This window comes from Electrophorus electricus, chromosome 2, assembly GCF_041902795.1.
Source record: "Electrophorus electricus isolate QZ-2024a chromosome 2, ASM4190279v1, whole genome shotgun sequence".
NCBI lineage: Eukaryota > Metazoa > Chordata > Actinopteri > Gymnotiformes > Gymnotidae > Electrophorus > Electrophorus electricus.
In genome coordinates, this window is record NC_137498.1 from 41,395,351 (window position 1) to 41,418,380 (window position 23,030).

Below are 23,030 nucleotides of genomic sequence, written 5' to 3' on the forward strand. Positions count from 1 at the left end.
CTCCATTTGTGCCACTGTTGCATAACTGATGATGGATGGGGAATAAGATCTTTTTTTTTTTTTTTTTTTTTTTTTTTTTTTTTTTTTTAGCAGAATAATTGCAAAAATACTGGCAGTAGTCTAACAAAATTGGCACCTGTGAAATGTGCAAACTAATGTTGCAAGACTTCACCTCTCATTTCAGCCTGCAGATTTCAGCTTACTTCTCGCCCCCCATGACGTAATGACGATTTTTTTTTTTTTTTAAGAATTTTTGCTGAATGCAAGGTGTTTTTGATCAGTGAAAAAAATGGTTGGAAAAAACTTGCTGCACAAATTAGCCTGTTCCACAAAAGCAAAACTGTTTGGTTCTGTATGGTTGCGGTCAAAGCAATCAGTTAAATATTGAAGAAAGAATCTGGTGTCATCATTCTTTTCAGTGATATTTAGTATGAACTACAATTAATTGGCTTCTTGAGCCTGTAGTTTTGCTCCATAAATTTGTGGATTCGTGCTCTGTTTTAATAACAAATTTTCACATGGATGTGTTATGAAACAACATACCACGTCAGGATATCTTGTGGGAAAAATAGCTTGTTTTTTTACCACCAGAGCCCAGAAGACCTGCATAAGCTCCCTTTTCCTGCAGACACTAAGAGCCAGGAGCACTGCAGACCACGAGCTGATGGTCTGCAGATGCATTAGACCAATCTCTAACTCCTGAAACTCCACACTACTAATACACTGCAAGATCAAAACATCCAGACAGCAAAGCAGATGCCCTTATTACTGTCTGGAGAGCAGAGGAAAATGATCACTGTTTCCTGACTAATCTAATTTCCCCTCTCTTGGGATTTTGGGATCCAGGCACTAGGTATGCTGGTCAAGACTCACTAAAGGCCACATAGCAATGTCAAATGAATCACATTCTGCTTATAGTCCATTCAATGTTAATCCATTCAGTGTTAATGTACTTCAAACATATTCAGACTATTAGACAGGGTACAAGATGTTTTAGGTTGTCATCAGGTCTTTTCTCATCTATTTAAGTTGAGTGTATTTTTCCACAGGGTTTTGGTTTTATTTTGGTGCTGATGTTGATGACTGCGTAAAGTTGTTTACGATTGCCCTTAATGCACTGCACATGACACATGGGCAGCTAAACTTTCAGTACTGATGCAACTACTTTATACCATTACAATGGTAAACCAGTTACATATAAAGCCCAGTCTTATAAGAAGTTTCACTCTCAATGGGAAATTCTAGGTCTGGGCTCAGTCTGTGTCCTGAGAAACAGCAGTATGAATTATACCTGTTTGTGCGTGTGTGTGTGTGTGTGTGTGTGTGTGTGTGTGTGTTTTAAGTATAAAAAAAAAAACACTGGTACATTTAGTTCTGTTCTTTTCATCCTGCTTAATACAATTCTATCAGAAAAGAGCAATACATTAAGCTTATGGTGCCATATATGCAACTTAATATCACCTGATGCAGAAACCAGTTTCTATTCAGTAATGGTTTCAGGGGACACTGTTCTGGTTCAGGTGCTGCAGTTACATGAATACAGAAGAGCTTATTCACTTATTCTTCCATAGATGGAGGAGAGTTAGTCGTCACAAACCAGAACCCTTCTCCATGGGGAAAATCTCAGGCTCATTCCCGGCTCATCCCTTCACGTCCTGCAGCAGCAGGAAGCGCAAGCAAGCTACTGTCCTTGGTTTAAAGCCCCGAGGAAGGTTTTAGACCTCAAGCCCCTCTAATCCAATAGAAGTCATTTTCCAGGTGTCTTTCCCTGCCTGGTCATGTTGCCCTGGATCTCCAAATCCATAAAGCTCTACAGCTGTGCATGCATTCTTAACAGTCACAACTCCCTCTTATCGGCACTGGAGGTCTGAACCAGGCTATTTGGAGGGCGGTCTTTCAGGTGTTATGATTGCAGAGGTACTTGTTTAGGTATTTAGGCAACTATTATAAATTTAACTGAATAAGAGGAATGAATAAGAGGTTAATTCTATTAAATACAGTCTGAGGTGTGGTGTGGTTGCGATTATGTTTTGAAGCTCACATTATCATTGTGTCATTGTGATAAATCAACAGCACCATGGCTGTAAACAATAAAGTAAGAAAGTTTCTTAACAAAATTAATTTTTTAGAATGTGGTTCTAAAATTCTCTTCTAAAGGCTTCACACTGAATACCCTGACCGATTTTCTTCTGAACTACACCAAGTATCAGTTCTCCGAAAATATGGTTCAGTGCCTGTTGATTGGAATTAATTTAAGAATCCTAATCGCCTCTTCTTGTTATCCTACGCGCATCATTTTGCATCGGGGGACTAAGTGGGTCAGGTGTGTAACCATGGAGATGGGTTAGCTGTCGGAGGCTGGCTCTGCGCTCCGCGGCGCGTTGAAAATGCGCTACGGCCGCTTCTGAGTTCACTAGCTCCATCGCTTGCAGTCGCTCCGTTGCCCTCCGTTCGTGGATGCAGCTCAGCAATTCCCTGTCACACGAAATTATCAAACGAAAACAAAGCCCAAATAATGTCATTCATAACGACACGACAGACGCCAAAAATAATTTGACAACTTTCGAAAATTTCGTTTCTGAGATTCACCCTGCTTTTAGCGGTGAGTATGCTCTTCTTTGCATGCACTGATGAGATTTCTGTACGCGAATCATTGTCGCGGCTTCACGGCAGAGTATGGGCTGCCAAAGAAGCCCCATTATTCGTCTCACAGACTTGGTTGTTTATTTTAATTTTGTCACTCTGCACTTATCGTGCATTGTCTGTAAAATGAAGCAGGGTGTAAACTATAAAAATGTTATGCATTGTGTTTTACTGAGGGATTTAAAATACTGGAAAAAAAACCTCTTGCTCGATCCCAGTTGGTTCATAGGATACTGAGAGATGCTACAATGTACAGTGGCCTGCTTATACCGGTGTCATGTCGGACACCTGGCCGTGTTCGGAAATTCGGTGTTTTTCCACAGATACTTGCTGCGTCTAATTTAATTTGTCCCTGTTCTCCTGAGGTTTGCTTGTTGTAGGCTTCAAGAGGCTTATTGTTTCGTGCTGATCGGTAATTTAGGATATGCATATTATGCAGTCTAACTTAGTCCTCGACCACTGGTCTAATTTACCTGTTATATTTGACCTGGCCATTGACGATTCAAACATTTGCGCGATCAGTTTCTTAAGATCTTTTCCCTTTAAATATAGTGTTCTTTATTATAGGTTGGCTGGCACTGTAATGGACAAGTTTTGTACATTTTTGTATGTAAAAGAATGAAAAACAAATGATGTATTTTCTTTCATGACCAAAGAAAAGCACGAGGGCTCGACTGTCATCGTTCATAAAAGGTTTGAGTATCTAATTTGTACAACTGCCTCGTAATATCTCTCTCTCTCTCTCTCTCTCTCTCTCTCTCTCTCTCTGCTGTTTAACTATTCAGGGGAGAGGCTAATTTAGACTATTGATTTCTCTGAATTTATTGTCTATTTTTGTACCGTTAGGACTAATGTTGGACTCCTGCAGAAACTATTTAGTTTGGAGTGGGTTTTTTGCTGCAGTCCTGTAGAAGTTATAGTGTAATGGCCAGTGATAGTGAGTAATCTTGAACTGTGGCTCGTTACTATGTGTTGTGTATGACTTTCCTTTATATTATACTAAAATGATCATAACAGCACTGTAGATTGTTGTCAGTGTCTACACTTTTTACATGCTGAAGTGAATGCTTACCTCAAGCAAAGGCTTGTGCATGAGTAAATATCAAAACATCCTTTATCCTTCATTGCAACACTCCTAAATATTCCAAATATTCCTACTGTAGAACATCCTGCTCAATTAAGCACAGTTCCCAATTACCCCAGAAAGCTACAGAAGTATTTGTTAATCATATATTTTCCCAGAAAGCATCTAAAGTCCATGTACTCCAAGTACTAAATAATGTATGTGTTCTGAAAATCACAGGTATGAAAGTCTGCTAAGAACTGAGAGGCTTAGGCAAGTTTTGATGTTTTCAATCACCATGGTACCCGAGACAACATCAGAGAGCCATCTCATCTAGATTGCTTCTCTGCCCAGCCACTGGGGCAGCTTGTACCTTCAGGCAATCACTGTTAGCAAATGTAATTAATTTAAAAACCACTTGTGAAGTGAGTCAAGATGGTCATGTCATTCCAACCCATGACCTGACACTGCTACAAGCGCAGTATAACCAGCATTTATTCAGGCGTATTACCAAACCACTTAAATAGGGCTTATGTTACCTGTGTCTCTCCTCCCTCTCCCACAACACTCCTTTAAACTAGTCCAGGTCCCTCCCCTTAATTAGTCTAAGATGCAGCTAAGTTCGTTGAGTTAGGGGAGGTGGGATGCATAATGAGTGGACAAGTCTGATTGGGCCATTGCGGAGGCCCTCTGGTGAGGCGACAGGCAGCTTCACTCCTCCTCCCGTAACATACTGGACCCTCCTTTTCTGATCACAGATTTCTAAGGTGGATTCTGTCTCTGGCTCATCTGCTCATGTCCATTTGGATTATTCTATTGTCAAGGAATTCTGACTTTTGTCTGTTTGTGTGAAATTCTTTTCCTCTTTTTGTATATTACCCTCTTTATTTATGCTACTCTGCTGCTCTTGCTTTCTCACTTCTCTTATAGATTTTCTATCAGCACAGAGCCAAATATTGTGCGTGTTACTTTATTTAACTATGTCCACTAGGAGTGGTGACAATAAGAGAACCATTACAAATAATGACAAATAATAATGATAACTATGTCAATAATAAAAACAAACCAGTAAGACCTTAACAAGATAGTAAGCCTTTGTTAAAATGACTCCCTGTGTCAACCTGTATATTGGAGTTTCAACTGTTCCCTCATCCCCCAGAGTTTAAAATCCACTGAAGTGCATTCAATCCCAGTGTACTGGGCCTCCCTGCTCCAAATGAATCACTCTTCTTCACTGAGTGGTGCTGGAACATTGTTGTGCACCTTTGAAATGAAAATCAAATGAGTAACACATGTTGGTGTTTTATCATAGTAATGAGTTTGGCTTGGCTCCGTGAGCGTGTAGTCTGAACAGCTGTAAGTGGAAGTGAGAGGGAGATCAAAGGGCCCAGTCCAGTGTCCCCTGTTACCTTGCTCTTCGAACTGCTAAATATGGAGAGCCATGCGCTCAGGACCCTGTCGCAGCCTGGCCAGACATGCTCTGCTCCCAGCCATGGAAGACCACTTTGGACATTGGGTCAAGTGGCCTCTGATGAAGTTCAATTCAATTAAATACAATTCAGCCTAATTTATAAAGTGCTTTTAGCAGCAGACCATCATAAAGCTGTGTCACAGAAATCCAGGCCTAGATCAATAAATAAGCAAGCCAAAGGGCGACAATGGAGAGTAAAAAACTCCCTGGTGGCATTAAGAAACCATGAGAGGAGCCTGGCTCAGAAGGTGAACCCATTAATCTCGGGCTACACTGCTGCTATATTGCAATAACAGTACCAAGGCAGCAGAGGCTGGGTGTGCCTGCTCTTAAATCAGCATACCACAAGAGGCATCTTCTATCATAGGTAACTAAACCAAATACGAAGCTTTCAAAACCCATGGCAGTCCTCTCTAGACCAGATCTGCCAGACCTCATGCTCCCCTTGAGAGGAACCCAAATAGGGTCAAGGTGAAGGGGTCATCGTTAGTCACTGCATGAAACAGGCCTGGGCCTTTCATCACTGGCCTGTTAACCTACTTCCCCTCACAGGCATCACTTGGGTCTTCTCTGGCTGTGTGCTCCCCTCGGCCTTCACTTAATGGTTGCAGAGATAAAATGAATAAAATAGCTTCTTCAGAATGAATATCACAGAAATGCCACCTTTGATTGTTATGAGCCATGTTCCCAGTTTACATCTAGCTGACGCTTTTATCCAAAGCAACTTACAATTATGAGTGAGTACAAGTTGCAGGTTAAGGGCCTTGCTCAGGGGCCCAACAGTGGCAACTTGGAAATTGTGGGGCTTGAACCAGCAACTTTCCAATTATAAGTCAGGTACTTTAACCACTGAGGCAAGAGAACAATAACTGGACCACACCACAGTCCATTTAATTGTCCTCTGTTGTAAAGATGAAATGGTGTCATGACTTACTAACAACACTCACAAATTATAATCTAATCAAACCATAATTACTGTGTTTGTGCCATTGTTAATTTATGGTAATACATATGTTCGTTTCAAGTTAATAATGGTTTAATGCTATTGTTGAAAGGTTTTTTTTTACAGCAAAGATAAAGATGTTTGAAGGTTTGATAATGTTTTAGTTACACAGTTATTATTCAGAAAGGCACTCCTGAAATCTGATGCTGTAGTTTATAAAAAAAAAACAATCAGTTTTATTAGAATGAGGTTCTGTGAAATGACTGAACAGGTGACACTGCAGTGTTTCCATTCAGAATTGCCTCTCTGTGCCTCTGTGTCAGCTGGCCTGAGTGCAAGCCCTGCTCCCTGTGAAGGACGTTCACCAGCACTCTCACAAACTGACACACAAACCAGTACTGAACCAAAACCCTCCCAAGCAAACTCTATGGTAACATAATTGTCATGGCAATGTGAAGGGGAACTATATCAGATTTCCTGTTCAGTTTTGCACACTGCCTTTGATTCCATAAACACACACACACACACACACACACACACACACACACACACACACACAATTATGTAAAGTGAGAGCTGAGTGGTTGCAAACACCAGGTATGGACACTCAGCTCACAACGTCTCAGCTGTTCTGTGTCATTGCAAGAGTAATGCAAAAATGTCTCACACACACCATTAACATACCTGTTGTTGACCATTTGACTGTTTGGTGTGTTGAGTACAAATAAGACCAAAGTCACACCAGGTTCCATTGTTTGAACATGAAGAAGAAATGTGCTGCTTCTCTGTCACAGTCTTAATTATACTGATGAATTGCACCCAAGACCAAGGACAACTGCGTTTATTATTGGCACACACTCTGAGCTACCCCAGCACTATCAGTGTTTTGCTTTGTGAATGCTGACAGCGGAATTGTAGACATACTTTGCCCTGTGTTAATAGCTGGGGCTGGATGACAGAGAGCCATACGGAAGAGGCCGAACAAAATAAAGGCAATATGGAGAGCTGGGCCTGTGGGCGAGGCGGGAGGGAAGAGATAAACAAGAAATGAGAGAAATATAGAAGGATCAGGGAAAAAGAAAAGAAAGAAAAAGAGTGAAAGAGAGCAAGGGAGTAAGATGTGCGTTTGAGGCAGCTCATTAGCCAGTGCGAACACACTCAGCTCCTGCTGCGTGTGACATCTCCTTCATTCCTCTCAGTTCTTCCCTACCCTGTCCCCCCCCTCCCCGTCTCTCCTGTTAGTCATAGAATTATTCCCTACACCTCTCGCTCTGCTTTCCTCTCCCTGTTCCCTTAGAGTCCTTTTTTCCCCACTCTTCTTTTGTCTCTCTTCCCCCTCATTTCTTGTTGACAGTGGAGAGTGTTCTCCAAGGGTAGTAGGAGCTTCCCTAACGCAGAAGGAAGCGCACAAAGTCATTTTAGAGCTGAAATAAAATAAATAAAACTCACCGTTATCTCTTTTTTTTCTCCTTTCTCTCAGCTCTTTTGCTCCCTTGCTGTCTCTCTCTCTCTCTCAATGTATCATTTTATCTCATTCATCTTTTAAAATAGAGAACCTCATGATTATTTCTGCACCTTTTGCTCTTTAAGCCATTTACTCATCATTATTAGTTGAACCTGAGACATGTGAGTAATTTAAGGGTTATATTTTTAGAACTACCTTTAAAGATGTCATTTTCTCAGGAAAACACCAAAGGAGAGAATGCTGGAGCTTTTACTTAATAGCCATGACCTCTGCTCATCCTCATGGCATCACATTTGAGGGGCTTCCAGTTTGTCTCCACACATGTAACAGCCCTCAACACCCAGCACATGAAACCCAAGTGTTTTACCTCTGCATAAAAGGGCTTTACATGTTATTGTAGAGATGGACAGAAACAGAATAAAAGAGAAAGGAGCCTGGGTGAGAAAGAGCGACAGTACTCAGTGTTAATGCACGAGTGTTCACCACAGGGTTTCAATATTTAATGCAAACTTGGGTGTGGATTTTAATCTTGGCATTAGAATACAGCAATTAGAGTAGAAGAATATGAACATATTTAGTGTTCATAAATCAAAAAGGACGGTTCTTTTATAAGGAATTTTAAAAGGACTTCATTTCGTTAAGGGTTATTCTTGAAGACTTGGGAAGTTTGTTAAGCGCAATGTCTGTCTGTCACTGTGTGTATGTGTGTGTGTGTGTGTGTGTGTCTGTGTGTATGTGTGTGTGTGTCGTTTTGGGGGGTACAATTTCCTTTCATAGTTCATCCAGTGAAATGTTCTATTTCACGTAATGCTCTACATCCCAGTTCTTTTAACATTTAATGAGATCTCTCTCCATGGTCCATACTGAAGATGGTAGTTGGGTCAGCATGTAACCCCCCTCCGCTCCTCTCCTGGCAGCCCCTGTCCAACCCCCCTGCTGAGAGGGCCGTGCGGGACCATGATGCTCAGCGGCTCAGTGGAGGTGTCCGGCCCCAGCGGGGGGATGAGTGTGGCGGCTGCCCGCAATGTGGTGCGCAGTTCCAGCATCAGCGGCACCATGTACAACCTGGAGAAAGGTCCCAGCGGCACGGTCCCTGACATGTCTGCTGCCATGGCTGGCTTGACCGGAAACAAGAAGCGCCGCTCCAGTCTCGGAGCCAAGATGGTGGCCATTGTGGGTCTATCGCAGTGGAGTAAGAGCACCTTGCAGCTCAACCAGCCAGGTAATGGACTCACCTGTGTTTCTATTACTAATTCCATCTCAGTTTGATGTCCTAGCTTGGTTTCCTAATCAGGTATAGTAGTTACTGTGGTTTGATTGGTATTAAAGCAATATCTTAGTAAAAAAAAAATAAAAAAATTTTTAATTCAGAGTTGTGAAATACTCACTTTTTCCCTAAATCAGCAAAGTCATGTTTATGTTTATGTACACATTTATGATTGGTGTCCAGATTTTTCTTCTTTGGTTTTGTACTGAATTGATGAGGCTAATGTGCCTAACAACAAAGGGAAGCGTGTGCCCAGAAATAAGCATTTTTCAAACTGGATGCTGAAATCATCACACACACACAAACCTCAAACTACATGGAGAAAATGGACAAGAATACTGGCAAAAATCTGGTTTTAATATAGCTGATGCTACAGTTTTTAGCCTTGCAATGTATGTTTATCAATAATTATAGAAAACAGTATGTCATGCAGTGTGGAAAACGTAAGCAAGCAAGTAAGCAAGCTCCCTTGAGATTACTTAACATCTGAATCAGATTTTGGGCAAGATATGTAATGATTTTAGCATGCAGTTTATCCGGTGCTAATCGTTGTAAATTAATTTCCCTCACATGTGAGCTATATAGTAGGTCAAGTGGAAAAAAGAAGCAACATTTTGACACCACACATGCTTCGGCTGATCAACAACATTTAAGGTAAAAGGAAAGTTGTACCAAGATGATTTCTTGCAAAACCATTCATTTAATCCTTGGATTGGCATTTTAACGATTCATGCAGTTTTCTCTGGTCCTTTTCTGTCTCTGCTACTCTCCTTTTGCTGAGTTTCTAGCTGTGTCTGTTGTCATCATTCGTGCGGTGCTCGACCGCGCGCTGTTCCGCACTGTTGTCTTTTTTCCATCAGCGCTGTTGCGTCTGCAGGTCAGTGTGACTCTGACATTCTCCTGCTTCTACCTCGTTATCTCCCCCATTCTCGCATTTCCTCCCACCCTCACAGAATCGCTTTCTCTCTCTCTCTCTTCTTATGCTCTATCCTCCTTCCCATAGTCCTTTTCAAGTTTATTTTCAGAGATGTTCGAGGGCACTTTTTCTTTGGGTTTATTTTCAGATGTGCCATGAGGCTGTAGTGTGCAGAGCTGACCATTCAGCATTGCAGCAGTGGTCTCCCACAATGCTTTGTGGTGAGTGCAGACTCATCATAGGCTAGCCATTCAGCTCTTTAGTAGCAACTCAAGCGCAAGAAGTGAGGGTAAGTGAGGGTTTTTTTAAACCATAATTCAGTGCATCTGCTCATATCTTTAATCAGGTTAGCCATGATTTGATGGCACCAGAGGGTGTTCATGTGTAGCATGTTATGCTACTCTCTGGACCTGCCCAGCACAACTGAGCTACATCAGGCGTGAGTGTTGTGCAGCAGTAAATCAGCATTAACCCAGGCTTCTCCTCGGCACAGAATTCCACTTTTTGGTATTGGGCAGTGTAAAAGAGAAGATTATGTACTGCGTGTGTGTTTCACCTGAATTGAACACTATTGGTTGAAGGGAGGTGGGATTGTTGTTCTGGTTTTACTTCTCCTCTGTGGTCATACCAGCAAGGATACCATCAGGACTCCTGCAATATAAAACTCTTCATCATGTAAAACTCTTCAACATCACCAACAGCATCACATTCAGATGCTAACAGTGACACCTGAGTAGAGTGTTACCCCCTGGATTATTAGTTAGAATGAATGAGAGATACAGAAAGAGAATCAGCTGAGACAATTAAGGAAAGAGAGAGAGAGAGAGAGAGAGAAAGAGAGAGAGAGTGATAGTCTTTCAGGTGCCAGGAGTGTTAAATTTAGTCTTCAACAAATACATTTGTTTTTAAATCTCAGTTCACAAGTCCTTACATGTCTTCAGGAACCCTCGAATACAGGGTTTAAATAAAGGAGTATGAAGAGAGAACTCATGCATGAATGAATCGCAGTGCAGATCTGCAATAATCAGTATTGAGATGCCAGTTGTTAAGAGGTTTTGGAATGAGTGCAAACAAACCTCATTAGGATGGACATTGTTCAGTGAGTGTATTGTAAAGGTCTTGCCAGCTACTCAACTCTGCACCCCACCTTCAGCAGTGCGGAGCTTGACCATATGGGAGATGGTGAAATTAATGTGAAGATTAGGTTAGCACAGAGTCTTTTGTTTTTACTTAAGGGATAATAAACAAAAGGCCTGAAATAATATTCATTTTTGTGCACAATATTCCACAAACTGTTCATTTTATTTAAAGGTCTCATGGCTGTCTGTCACCCTCTGCCTGACACCAGACCCTGCTAAGGAACCTAGCAGTAACACTGTGTCTGTTGTCTAACTCTTTCTTTCTTCCAAATTGAAACTTAAATAGCTTTATTTGCCATCAATTATAATTAACAACTGTTGTGAAAATATATATTTCTCTCTCTCTCTCTCTCGCTCTCTCTCTTTCTGTCAGTCTGTCCCAGTGTTTATACCCTGTGTCTGCTTGGGGATGGCTGACCTTTTCAGACTGCTCTCATCTTCATAGCCCCCCATCCCAAATCCCCATGGGCTGGCGTGGGTTGAGGGTTGACTGGATCGGGGCAGGTGGCAGTGCCGTGTGAGATTGATGCACCAGTCCAGATCCTTTCTGCACATTTCCTACTCCTTTGCTTTGTGGTGGCATGAGTCCACATGTGCTACACATCGACTTCAGGCTGGCCTGTGGAGAGGGAGATCAGTGCAGATCCCACAACTGAGCATACAACACTGCAGCCAGTTCGGCATTGAGAAGAATCTATAGAACCTGAGCATTAAAAGGAGGGAGGAACTAAGAGATGGGCATAGACCAGTGTTTCCTTCCTGGTGGATCCTTGAGTTGTCCTGCACTGCACAGCTGAGCGTTTTTTCTCTCTCCAAATGTACCTGCTTCAGCTCATCAACTAAATAACAAGCTCTTTATGACACTAAAATGGGAGAGTCAGAGTAGGGTGAACAATAAACAGTACAGTGAAGAGGTATAGTATGACTGGGACCAGAAACCACCGGAATAGAAGAAAAGACACTGAATGTGGAGCAGCGAGGTGAAATGTGGTGTTGCTAGAGAAAGAAAAAAAACAGAAATAGCAACAACAGTTGGAGTTAAAGAGAGAGGCTTACCTCATCTTTCTGGGTCAGTACCAGGCCCATATGGATGCGTGACACTTCCATGCTGGAGCGTGACACCTCCTCACTCTGGCGGCCCCCTTTGGCATCCAAGCGTATGTGTGCTAGCCACCTCCATCTCCATGACGACGGCAGGGCCAGGGCACGTGGCTCCACCAACCCCTTGGCCCTGACACGCACACTTGTCAGAAGGAGGTCGTCGATGTTCTCACTGCGGGGTGCCCTGGCTAATGGAGAGGATCTTCTAAATATAGATGTTCAAAGAGCAGTAGAGATTGAGAGAGAGAGGGAGAGGGGGACAGAGAGAGAGGGAGGGATAGAGAGAGAGGGAGAAAGAGAGAGAACGAGGTAACTGAGGAGGGATCACTACCAAAATTTAGAATCTGCTTTGTACCCTTTCTTCTCTGCAGGCCTGTTGCTGACTTCAGGTATTAAAGGCTTTGGGTCTGGTCCTGTTTGGGGTGGTTGAGATGATGGGTTTTTTGGATTTAAAAGTGAACCTGTGAGGAGTGCCCTATGGTCCTGTAAAAACCCCACAATAAGTATTTTGTACAAATTCATAAGATATTGGCTGTGTTTCTCTGTATAGCTGTAAATCTAATATTCTCTCCAACTGCAGATTTACAGAGAAATATTAACTGAAAGCTTATGAAAACACAATCAAATAATACAGACCAAAATTTCTCACAAATGTCTAGTTTTAATAAATGAAGTAGTTTTTGTGTATCTTAATATTTATCTGGCTCTCCACAACCTTTAACAACAGCAACACTTTTCATGTGTCTCCTTTCTACTGCTGTCTCTCTGTCTCTCTCTCTGTCTCTCTGTCTTGCTCTCTCTATCTCTCTCATATAACTTTACTGAATCTTATATCCATAGCTGATCACTTTGTAAGTATTGCACAGCACGGTTAAACAGGGATGACAGGAATAACACATGATGATCCTAGATCACTTTCATGCACATGGATCACTATACTGAGACTATAGTCATAGATATGGATCACTATACTGAGACTACGGTGGATCACTATACTGAGACTACAGTCATAGACATGGATCACTATACTGAGACTACAGACATAGACATGGATAAGTATACTGAGACAACAGTCATAGACATGGATCACTGTACTGAGACTATAGTCATCACAGACATGGATAAGTATACTGAGACTACAGTCATAGACATGGATCACTATACTGAGACTTTAGTCATCATAGACATGGATGACTGTACTGAGACACATTGCATATTGCATTGCACAAAAAGCATGAACAATCCAGTATTATACATTTTATTGCTTTTTCTCTATAACTGGTGCAGAGGCTATTTTGAAGGCAGTCTCTCTTCATTCTGTTTTTAAAAAGAGCCTGCTGTTCTGTTTTGCCTGGATTCACTCACTATGGTCAAGGTGTGTCATTGCACACCAGATGAAAATGCCAATCAGAATATTGATCAGAAAGGTCAGAGCAGGTGTCACTCTATCTCAGCATTTCAGATCACACTCCTAGTCACTGACAGATGTTTCAATTCAGAGCCAAGCTAGTGGGAGAGAATCCACATTCACAATTATAACACTGATGATAACACTGAGTTGTGTTTGAAAGTGTTAACCAGATAACCAGATTTCTTTACAGAAAACAAACATCTATCTTTATAGATAGCAAACACCCAAACCCAGTGGAACTTGTTCATTCTCAGCAGGCTGTAGTTGTGTGTTTCATATCTAGAGCTGTGTTATTGTGCATGTTTCATATATAGAGTTGTGTTATTGTGTAAAGCTAATGTATGGAGCTGTATGTTTTGGCATGGTTTATGTATAGAGCTGTGATATTGTCTATGTGTCATGTATAGAACTCTGTGATTTTGTGTGGTCCATGCGCAGAGCTGTGTGTTTGTGTACAGTCCATGCGTAGAGCTGTGTGTTTGTGTACGGTCCTTGCGTAGAGCTGTGTGTTTGTGTATGCTCCATACACAGAGCTGTGTGTTTGTGTACGGTCCATGCACAGAGCTGTGTGTTTGTGTACGGTCCAAGCACAGAGCTGTGTGTTTGTGTAGCCAAGCCTCCCTCTCACTGGGTGTGAGTTTACACTCAGTGCTGAATGCAGAAGACGCTCCTTCAGGCAAAGGCAGAGAGCAGCTTCTGGCCTTTCAGCTGTTCGAACTTGTGTAAGAGCATGTGAGGTGAAAGTGTTAGCTCTGAGAGTGAATCTGTAAACACATGTGTACTGAAGAAAATGTGCTTCAGAGCTTCCTAATTATCTACTTATCCGATGACCATATCTGAGTCAAATATGGTGAGATGGAAAGAAAAGCAAAGAATTTGAGATATGGACTTGATGCATTGATAGAGTTTTTATTACTGGATTTAACATGGAAACTGATGAAGAGTGAAGACCCTGAGTTTACAGTGCAGGCTTCATTTGAGGGCATATACGTCTATAATCGGTAAACCATGAAGCAAAAAGAATATTTTTTTTATGCAGTTCTTTCAGTTTTGTGTACAAAAGCTAATTGGATATGTAGCTGCCAAATAGTTTATTGACTAACTGTGTTGTTGTAGCAGCATTTGTTTATTCATGAAAGAGCCAAGCAAAGCCTGAGTTGATTCTAGATGTGGCTTTTGTGTCTGGGGTCTCTTAGTGGTGACTCTAAACATTAGGTCTGGAGAACTGTTGCTGGCCAACATTAGGCTGAATATAGAGTACATTAAAACAATATGTGTGTCAGAATCCACTCACTGGTGCATTAAGAAAAAGAAATTAAGTAAATTTAGCAATAACAAAAGACCTGGATGACCACCGAAGAACACATTAGTGCATGGGAATACTTCTCATCACAAAGTAAAACTTCAGAACACATCATGAAGCAAAATGCAAAACTCTGGTAAGCTTAACAGAAAGAATAGCTTACAGCTTGCAAAAAGTGCATGAGGAGCATGAAGAGTTGTGGAGAAATGTTATATGGACAGATGAGATTAACCTTTACCAGATTAACAGATAACAGAAAGCATCAGGGCAATAAAACAAGAGGGCCTTCGTCCATAGCAATCCATCTCATCCAAAGCTCATGGTATGGGTATGCATGGCTGCTACTGGAACTGGATCGCTTGCCTTCACCGATGATGTGACTGTCAGTGGCAGGATCGAGTCTGAAGTGTTAATTGTTAATTACAAGTACCTTACCTGCTCAGATTTGCCCTTGCAGCTGGACAATGATCCTTATCATAGAATTTGTTTCCAGGGTCTTGGTTTTTTTTTTTAGGGTATGTTGCACAAATGAGAAAACATATGTCTTGGTGAATGTACATATAACATACCAAACAGACTGACATACATACAATATTCTGATACATATCAAGTATAAACAACAGGGAAAACTGTTATAGGGACCTAAACACAATAATATAAAATAAAATAGATTTTAAAATAGAGGTATAAGAGAACAGAAGTGTAAACATGACTTGGCCCAGATGTTGTTAACTGTTGTCTGTGATCACCTGTGCTGAGCCCCAGGAAGTATTACTGATCACAAGTCTGAAAACAAATGCCCCTAACAAGCAGGAAGAGGGAAAATAGAGTAAAGTACAGAACAGGTCTAACAGACTTCAGGTAGTCAGGGATAGCAAAGGATGTGCAATCAGATGGATTGGGATATCAATTTCAGTTGAGTAATAGAAACATAAACAGTTTCGACTGCTGAAATTTTACGCTTTTTGGCCTATATTGAAATGCCAGTGGTGAATCAATTAGTAATTTCTTACTTGGTCTAGACTTGGGCTTCAGATGGGTTTGAGAAACTGGCCCATTATGAAATAAAATATTTGACGTCCTCGTCAAGTTTCTGATTTCTGTCTGTAAAGTGTCCTTGGATTTAAGAAAGGTGCTATATAAATGTGACTAATAATAATAAATTACCATGGAACCTCTTTTCTCTGATAACTCTCCTTGCCTCCAGCTGCATTTACAAAAGTGTCAGCTAAATGCTATAAATGTAAATACATTTACAACATTTATCAACATCTTTTATCCAAAGCAATTTAAAATTATGACTGAGTACAACTTGAGCATTAAAGGCCTTGCTCAGGGGCCCAACAGCGGGGCTTGAACCAGCAACTTTCCACTTATGAGTCAAGTACCTTAACCACTGAGCTACCACTGTCTCTACCTCAGGGAAAGAACTGCACTCCTTTTGATTTCTTCATTTGCATTGTGTAAACTGGTTGCTCTCATTTCTCATTGATATGAGTCAGGCTAGTCTATTCCTTATTGATCTGCCATTAAAATCAGCACAACCTGCAAAGTTTATGTTATGTTGCAGAGTAGCCAGATTCAGACCAATTATGTTTTTGAATGAAGCTTGCTGACAGCTATTGACCTGGCAGCTGCGGTACACTCTCAGACGTCACCGCAGTGCTCTGAGGTCTGTTTGCCCGGTCGTAGCTGCTTTTATCTGACATAGCTGTCTGCCTGCTATCTGTAAAGTCTGTGTGATGATACAGCACTGTTCCAAGCTGTTTATTACCTCTCCCTCTGTCTCCGGCCTTGCGAGTTGACACAGTTGTGCACCCTGCCTATATATGATTTCAAACAGTGTCTCCTTTTTATTTTCCCTCAGATGTGTGGTGGGCTCGCTCCTTTCTGTGTCACACCTGCGTCTGCCGCTTCCCCTTCTTTCTGGCACTTGTTCTTTCATTTCGCAGCTTTGCTCCCCTCTTCCCCGCTTCGGGGAATTTTCAGGCAGATGTGGGCCATAGCTAGCCTCCCAAAAGGGCCTTGCTGCAGTCGTCTTAGGACCCGAGGGAGACGTTGTTCTGAAGGGCTCATTATTGTCCAAGTCAGAACAGAAGAGCAAAATGCACACAGGCACAGCTAACCCTAAGAATTTACATTTACCTGACACTTTTATCCAAAATGATTTACAATTATGACTGAGTACAACTTGAGGGTTAAGGACCTTGCTTAGGGGCCCACCAGTGGTAGGGCTTGAACCAACAAACTTCTAATTACAAATCATGTACCTTAACCACTCAGCTACTACTGGCCTAAGCCTAGGCCTATCCCTAACCCTAAACCTAACCCTAAACCTAACCCTGAACCTAAACCTAACCCTAACCATGAACCTTACACTATCCCTGAACATAAACCTAACCCTAAACCTAAACCTACCCTGACCCTAAACCTAACCCTAAACCTACCCTAACGCTGAACCTAAACCTACCCTAACCCTAAACCTAAACCTGTATGTGGGTGCTCTGCTCAGAGTTTCTGATGAATTTTGGGTTAAGGTTAGGGTTAGGGTTGACTTCTATTTCTAAAGTTCTATTTGCAAGACCCTTTTATTTTGTTTTGTATGACCTATGCTATTTTGAGAGTAGAGGTATCCATTTATCTTACTTTTAGACTTGCATTATCTGTTCTAGGTCATGCTGAAGTAGTCATGAGCTTTAGTTTATTCTCCTCTGAGATAAATATGCAGGTAATACTCTGTAAATACACCTCAGTGGTATATTGGTAGATTTATATCATTCTAGTCTCTAGTTTTCAAGAAGCTTTCAGCTCAAACTGGAAAAGCAGGTCTGGGTATTCACTTAGGAACGTTGGTACAAGCGCACACCCCAGTGCCAGCAAGAACTAAATATAACCCAGCCAAGTGACAACGAGTGAAAGACGTGCGCATTAAGAAAGGCCAAACAGAATGAATCACACCAAGGAGGTGGTCTGCATCTCAGGCGAAGAGAATTCCCTGAGCCAGAAATTACATTAGGCAGGCCTTTTGGCTCAGGGGAGACCACGAGGCTGTTTACCAGTTCAAATTAAGACTAAGAAAACACAAAAGATTAAACAGAAACACTGTTATGGCTTTCAGTGACAACGCTGGAACCCAGATGTACACTGCTGAATGAAATAATCCAGCCTTGGTCAGTACACACATAGATTGCTGTGTTGAGTGGGTCTGCTTTCCATGGCTCACTGGATGGGCTGCCTTATACCGCCCCCCGGCCATCCTTTCTCTCTCTGTCTCTCTCCCTTTCCCTCTATCTCCCTGTCTATTTCTTTCTTTTTCTCACTTTCTCTCTCACATGCACTCTCTCTCGAATTGACTTAAAAAATCATTACTCACCTCTCTGCACGCTGAGAGCTACTGTACTGCATGGTATGCTTTTAACTAATCTAGTGAATGTATGAGAGAAGTGGGCTCTCACAGTGGCTGTGATGGGGGAAAATTACACTGTTGTGTTAGTGAGTGTATTTGTGAGGGCATCTTATACTGCCACAGTGGTTATATTACTCCTCCCCTCCACTGTAAGGGCTGCTGACATACACGCAAATGTGGCAAAGCTGCACGTTTCTTTCTCTGTTACTCTTTTTGTCCTGCCCTTTGTGTTAACTGGAAATGATAAAACCAGTGGTTGATAAGAAAAATGAAAGGGATTCAGTGTGTGTGTGTGTGTGTGTGTGTGTGTGTGTGTGTGTGTGTGTGTGTGTGTGTGTGTGTGTGTGTGTGTGTGTGTGTGTGTGTCTGTGTCTGTGGGCACCTCATACATCTGTTGTTTTGTTGGATGAACTGAAAGCTTCATCTCTGTTCTTAATTACTTATAACTGTGATAATTTAAAAAATCACCTTAAAACATTTTGACGTTGGAGATCATTAGTTCAAAGTTCATTTTCTAAATGGTGTGGAGAGAAACCTATACTTTGCAGGTCTTCACAAGACAGCATCAGCCTTCCTGATGTAGAATTCCCCTATAGCGAGAGCAGGTCCTCTCTAATACTCGCTGATATTATGGTAATTATTCATCTCTCTCTGTAAAACTTCGTGCGTGTTGTGCAATCTGGGGGCAAAGATCACAAATACGCCTAAGCCTGCTGACACCTGCATGAATCTTACAGCTGACCTCAGCACCTGCAGGGGTTTGGCCACCTCCCGTATTCCACCTCTACACTTGTCCTGCAAAACCATAAGTTAACAGTTTCTGGGTTTCACTGCTATAACTGATGCTGGCTTGATGTAGCGGTTTGAGCGATTAGTCTAGGGAAATATGATGTTGGATAATAACCCACACTTCATGCTCTTAGGGTGTCGTCATAAGCAACGGCTGGGAGAGTGAGATGAGTAAGTTGTGACAGTCTATCGATTTCCACTCTGAATCACCAGCTCTTCTCTCAGTGTGATTCAGACCTGAGCCTTGGGAAGAGAACACTAATATCCAAATTCTCCTGACCCCTCCTGGACCTTGTTTAACCAGTGATTTAGAACTCACGCATAACTCATTCATTTTCTCTATATATGGACATGTTCAGAGAATGCATCCTATTTCCTCAAACCACTTTTGAAAGCTCTTGAAGCACTTGTCGTGTGGCATGAGCATGTTGATTTCATGGCTTGCGATTTTTGGCCATAAATGATTCATCAAGTATCGCATGGTAAACAGACACCTAAAACACGCATGTGAAATGTGAGCAGATGTAGTGGTGTTTGCCCCAACATGCTCCAGCAGGTCACTCCAGAGCTATTTGAGGGTGTGAGGAGTCCATTTTACTTGGAGAATTTGAAGATTTGGCTGTAATTTTCTTTTTGACAGCAGGTTTGCTGGCGTCAGGTCCCATAGCGAGTGGTGTGAGCTACTGGTGTGAGCTACATGTGGACCAACTGTGCTTGAATCTTTCAGGTACTGTGAGGTCACACTGTAGCACTGTTGGCTAACTGTAGCAGAGTGGAAGGCTTCTCTGTGTGGTTAGTGAGTTCCTGTTAATCGTTGGGTGCTTGAGAATGATCAAAGGGGATAAATGTCATTTTCTTTAAAAAACAAAAAAACCAAAAAAAACCCCTGCTCTGTTTAAGACTGACATCTTCACGTTTGCAATGCTATTACAGTCAATTGCCTAATGGACACAAACCCATTTCCAGCCTAAGATTAAAAATGCTACACCTGGTTGTGATATGTGGTTTTGTTTTTGTTTTGTTTTTTTCTTGTAGAATCCATGTGGAGAGGAAAGTAAATGTATACAGCTACATGTTAGTGAGCGATTAAATGAAAGTTTTGGGGGTTTTTTTCTCTCAGTTAAATTTTTGGCCAAAAATTCTGCACCCATGGCAGAGTGGTTTATTGACGTCGAAGCTCCCATTTACAAGGCCTGGTCTTCCTGCTTGTTTATTCTCTGTAATGTTGCATGGCGAAGCTGTAGTGAGCTTCTATGCTGATGTCTATGCTTCATCTTTGCTGCGCCAGGCCTAGACGAATCTCTTTGAAGCTGAATGTAGAGGTTACGAGGTGATAAGCACAAAGACTCGGACGACTGGCTGGGCCCAACAGTGTATCGGCCAACTGGTGTCCACCATGTAGATCAGGAGTTTGTAACACTGTTCCTGTCTCTCTTAAATATGGCTGCTCTGTTTATCATCCCTATTGAGCGGAGAACATTTGAGTGGTGCTCTGGTGATGAGCTCTGTGGGATTGAGAGCAGCTGAGTGGTGCCCTGGTGATGATCTGTGTAGTGGAGAGAGCAGGTAAGAGGTTGAGAGGCATTGTGTGAATGGTTGTTTTGCTTTTGGAAGCTCTGCTGTCTGCGCTGTTTGAAACTGGAGTGAGAGCATAGGGGCAAGAAGCATCCGCAGACAATTCACACTGCAGAGGTTTTCACATGTGTGTGCAGAAACACACACACACACACACACACACACACACACACTACTTGAACCATACAAGTGTAGCATTAGCAAAAGGAAGCACACCAAGTCTCCCTTAATGTAATCTAAAAGGCATATGACCACACACACATGTACACACACAAGTGCTCCCACCACCCTAAGCTCCCACAGGGTACCATATGCGAGGGGTGCTGAGACAGGGAGAAGCCAAGACATCGCTCCATTTCACCTCCAAATTTCACTCCCTTTCTCTCACTCCTGTTCACAGTCCTCTTCATTTCATCCACCCTCTGCTTTTCCCCATTATTTTACTCTCATTTCCTTTGACCTTATTTAACTCTGAGATCATTGCAATGCTGAGATTTAAAGTGGTAGAGTGATTTGAACAGAATGCGGAAGGGATTCTCTAGCAAACTATGTGAATTCTTCAGTGTGATTAGATTAGCCGAATGAGCACACCACTTGCACTGAAGCCAGAATGCTCACATGTGAATAGAAATATGTAAATGTAATATGTGTATGTAAATGTAATTTGTAATATTAATATGTAATATGCAATATGTAAGTAGACTGAATGCCTATATAGACACCACAGAGTTTCTCCTTGGCTAGATGGAATGACAGAGGCTTTCATTTGTGGTTTCGGCCTTCACCTCTCCTTTAATTAGGTGCTAAGTAATTATCCCCATAACTCAAACATATCAGCTGAAATTCCCAACACCTCACACTCCTCCCCACACTCCTCCGCATGCTCCTCACCACCCCATGCACCATTACCCTGGCGTGCCTGCCCTGAAGGTTTCCCTAATGCCAGCTGACATTTATATACTGACTCACAATGAGCAATCTGTCTGCACAGTTGGAAGATTTACCAGAATGACCCTCCAAATGCTAGCCCAGCTGATGTCTCAGAGGTAACTCTGTTTGCTGAATGGTAAGTTGTTTATCATTCCCCACACTGGCGCTCTTGTTTGGGAACAGGACACTATGGCAACTAACAATTTAATAATTTGCCCTTTGCTTAGAGTTTGGCTGAGTTTGCCCTATGTCTCCTCTTTAAGACTCCTTCCTACAGAGAGCACCGAGAGGAGCAGCATGTGTGCCACCTCTCCACAGATGGACAGGATGGGTTGAGTGTGTGGTGTGGTCAGTGTGTGGTCAGTGCCCAGGTGCAGTGTCTGAGAGCCTGCAAAACAACACAATACCCAAGGCAACTGGGCAAAAGGGTCAAAACAGCTTTAAGGGCTTTGACACAAAAAATATTAAACACTTTTGTGCGTTTAGGTCGGTGTTCTACACATGAGGGATGAATACATTTTTGTAATATTACATATCTGGTATTCAAAGTAACAGTCTCCAGTTTGCTAGACTGGAATGCTAATGGCTCCAGTTTGAAACCGTGATAGCTGGCATAGCAGCAGCTTTGCCTCTGCACTGTGCAGTCTGTGGTAAATACAGTGTGTGTGCAGGGTGGAAGGCAGACTGAGCACAGTAAGGGAACACTTTTGCAGGACCAGCACAGCTCCTCTGTAATGTCAAGCCTCCACTGGATCGTTATCGTTTGAAGATGAAAGATTTCTCGTCATAAATCAAAGCACTGCAGGGCTATGGAACACATGAGCATGCGCACACACACACACACACACACACACACACACACACACACACACACACACACACACACACACACACACACACACACACACACACACACACACACACTCCCAGCCGGAACTGAACACCTCTGCCAGACCACCAGTCATTAATGAGCACTTTAGGGGCTGGAGTGCTTTTTTATCACAAATGATGCACCATTCCCCAAATCCAAATTCAGAATGTAGTGGGTTTGTTTGCGGAAATGTGGGCCTATTACTTCCATAAATGACTCCTTGGTTACTGTTGCTATGCATAGCCCAATGTTGCTGTTGTGACTTGAGCCAGTAAGCTAAGCAGGGAGACACTTAGCACTAAAATGGTAACATTTGGACATTTTGATGTTTTGATGCTGTTCCAACATAATTTTATACTAAAAGGTGTGATGTATCTTATTAACTGAATTACATTCACATTTATGGACACAATTGCATAGGGTAATTGTGCGTTCAGTCACTGTTTCTATCTCAGCTCAGTTTAATCTCTTCTTGTTCCATGTTCCATAGCGTTGCTTCCTAATTTCTGGGTCTTAATTTCTTTCTGTTTCTGAGATATTATTTTGAGCAACAGAGATCAAACCTCTTGGATCCTTATATAACCAAAGACAAAAAGCATAGAAGACATAGACACTGCATCCCAAACACTCCATGACGTATGAATTCTTTACATCCTCATACAGTCACACTCACTTTTGAACACACACAAATATAAACTGCACACTACACTGGCACACATGTTGAAGCTGATAAACCT

The 23,030-nt window shown here is 42.0% G+C and overlaps 1 protein-coding gene across 2 annotated transcripts in view; it reads left to right on the plus strand.

The window, feature by feature from the left end:
- Window positions 1-1,342: 1,342 nt before the first annotated feature.
- The window catches only part of rims3 (regulating synaptic membrane exocytosis 3), a 38,258-nt gene continuing 16,570 nt past the window's right edge, over window positions 1,343-23,030 (plus strand). The window contains exons 1-2 of one of the 2 annotated variants that reach the window (XM_027023356.3): window positions 1,343-2,602; window positions 8,503-8,807. In XM_027023356.3, the coding sequence (XP_026879157.2) occupies window positions 8,543-8,807 (265 nt within the window). In that variant the 5' untranslated portion in view covers window positions 1,343-2,602; window positions 8,503-8,542. Of the gene's footprint in view, window positions 2,603-2,625; window positions 3,337-8,502; window positions 8,808-23,030 lie in introns of those variants that run through there. The other variant, XM_081703962.1, reaches the window with a different exon arrangement.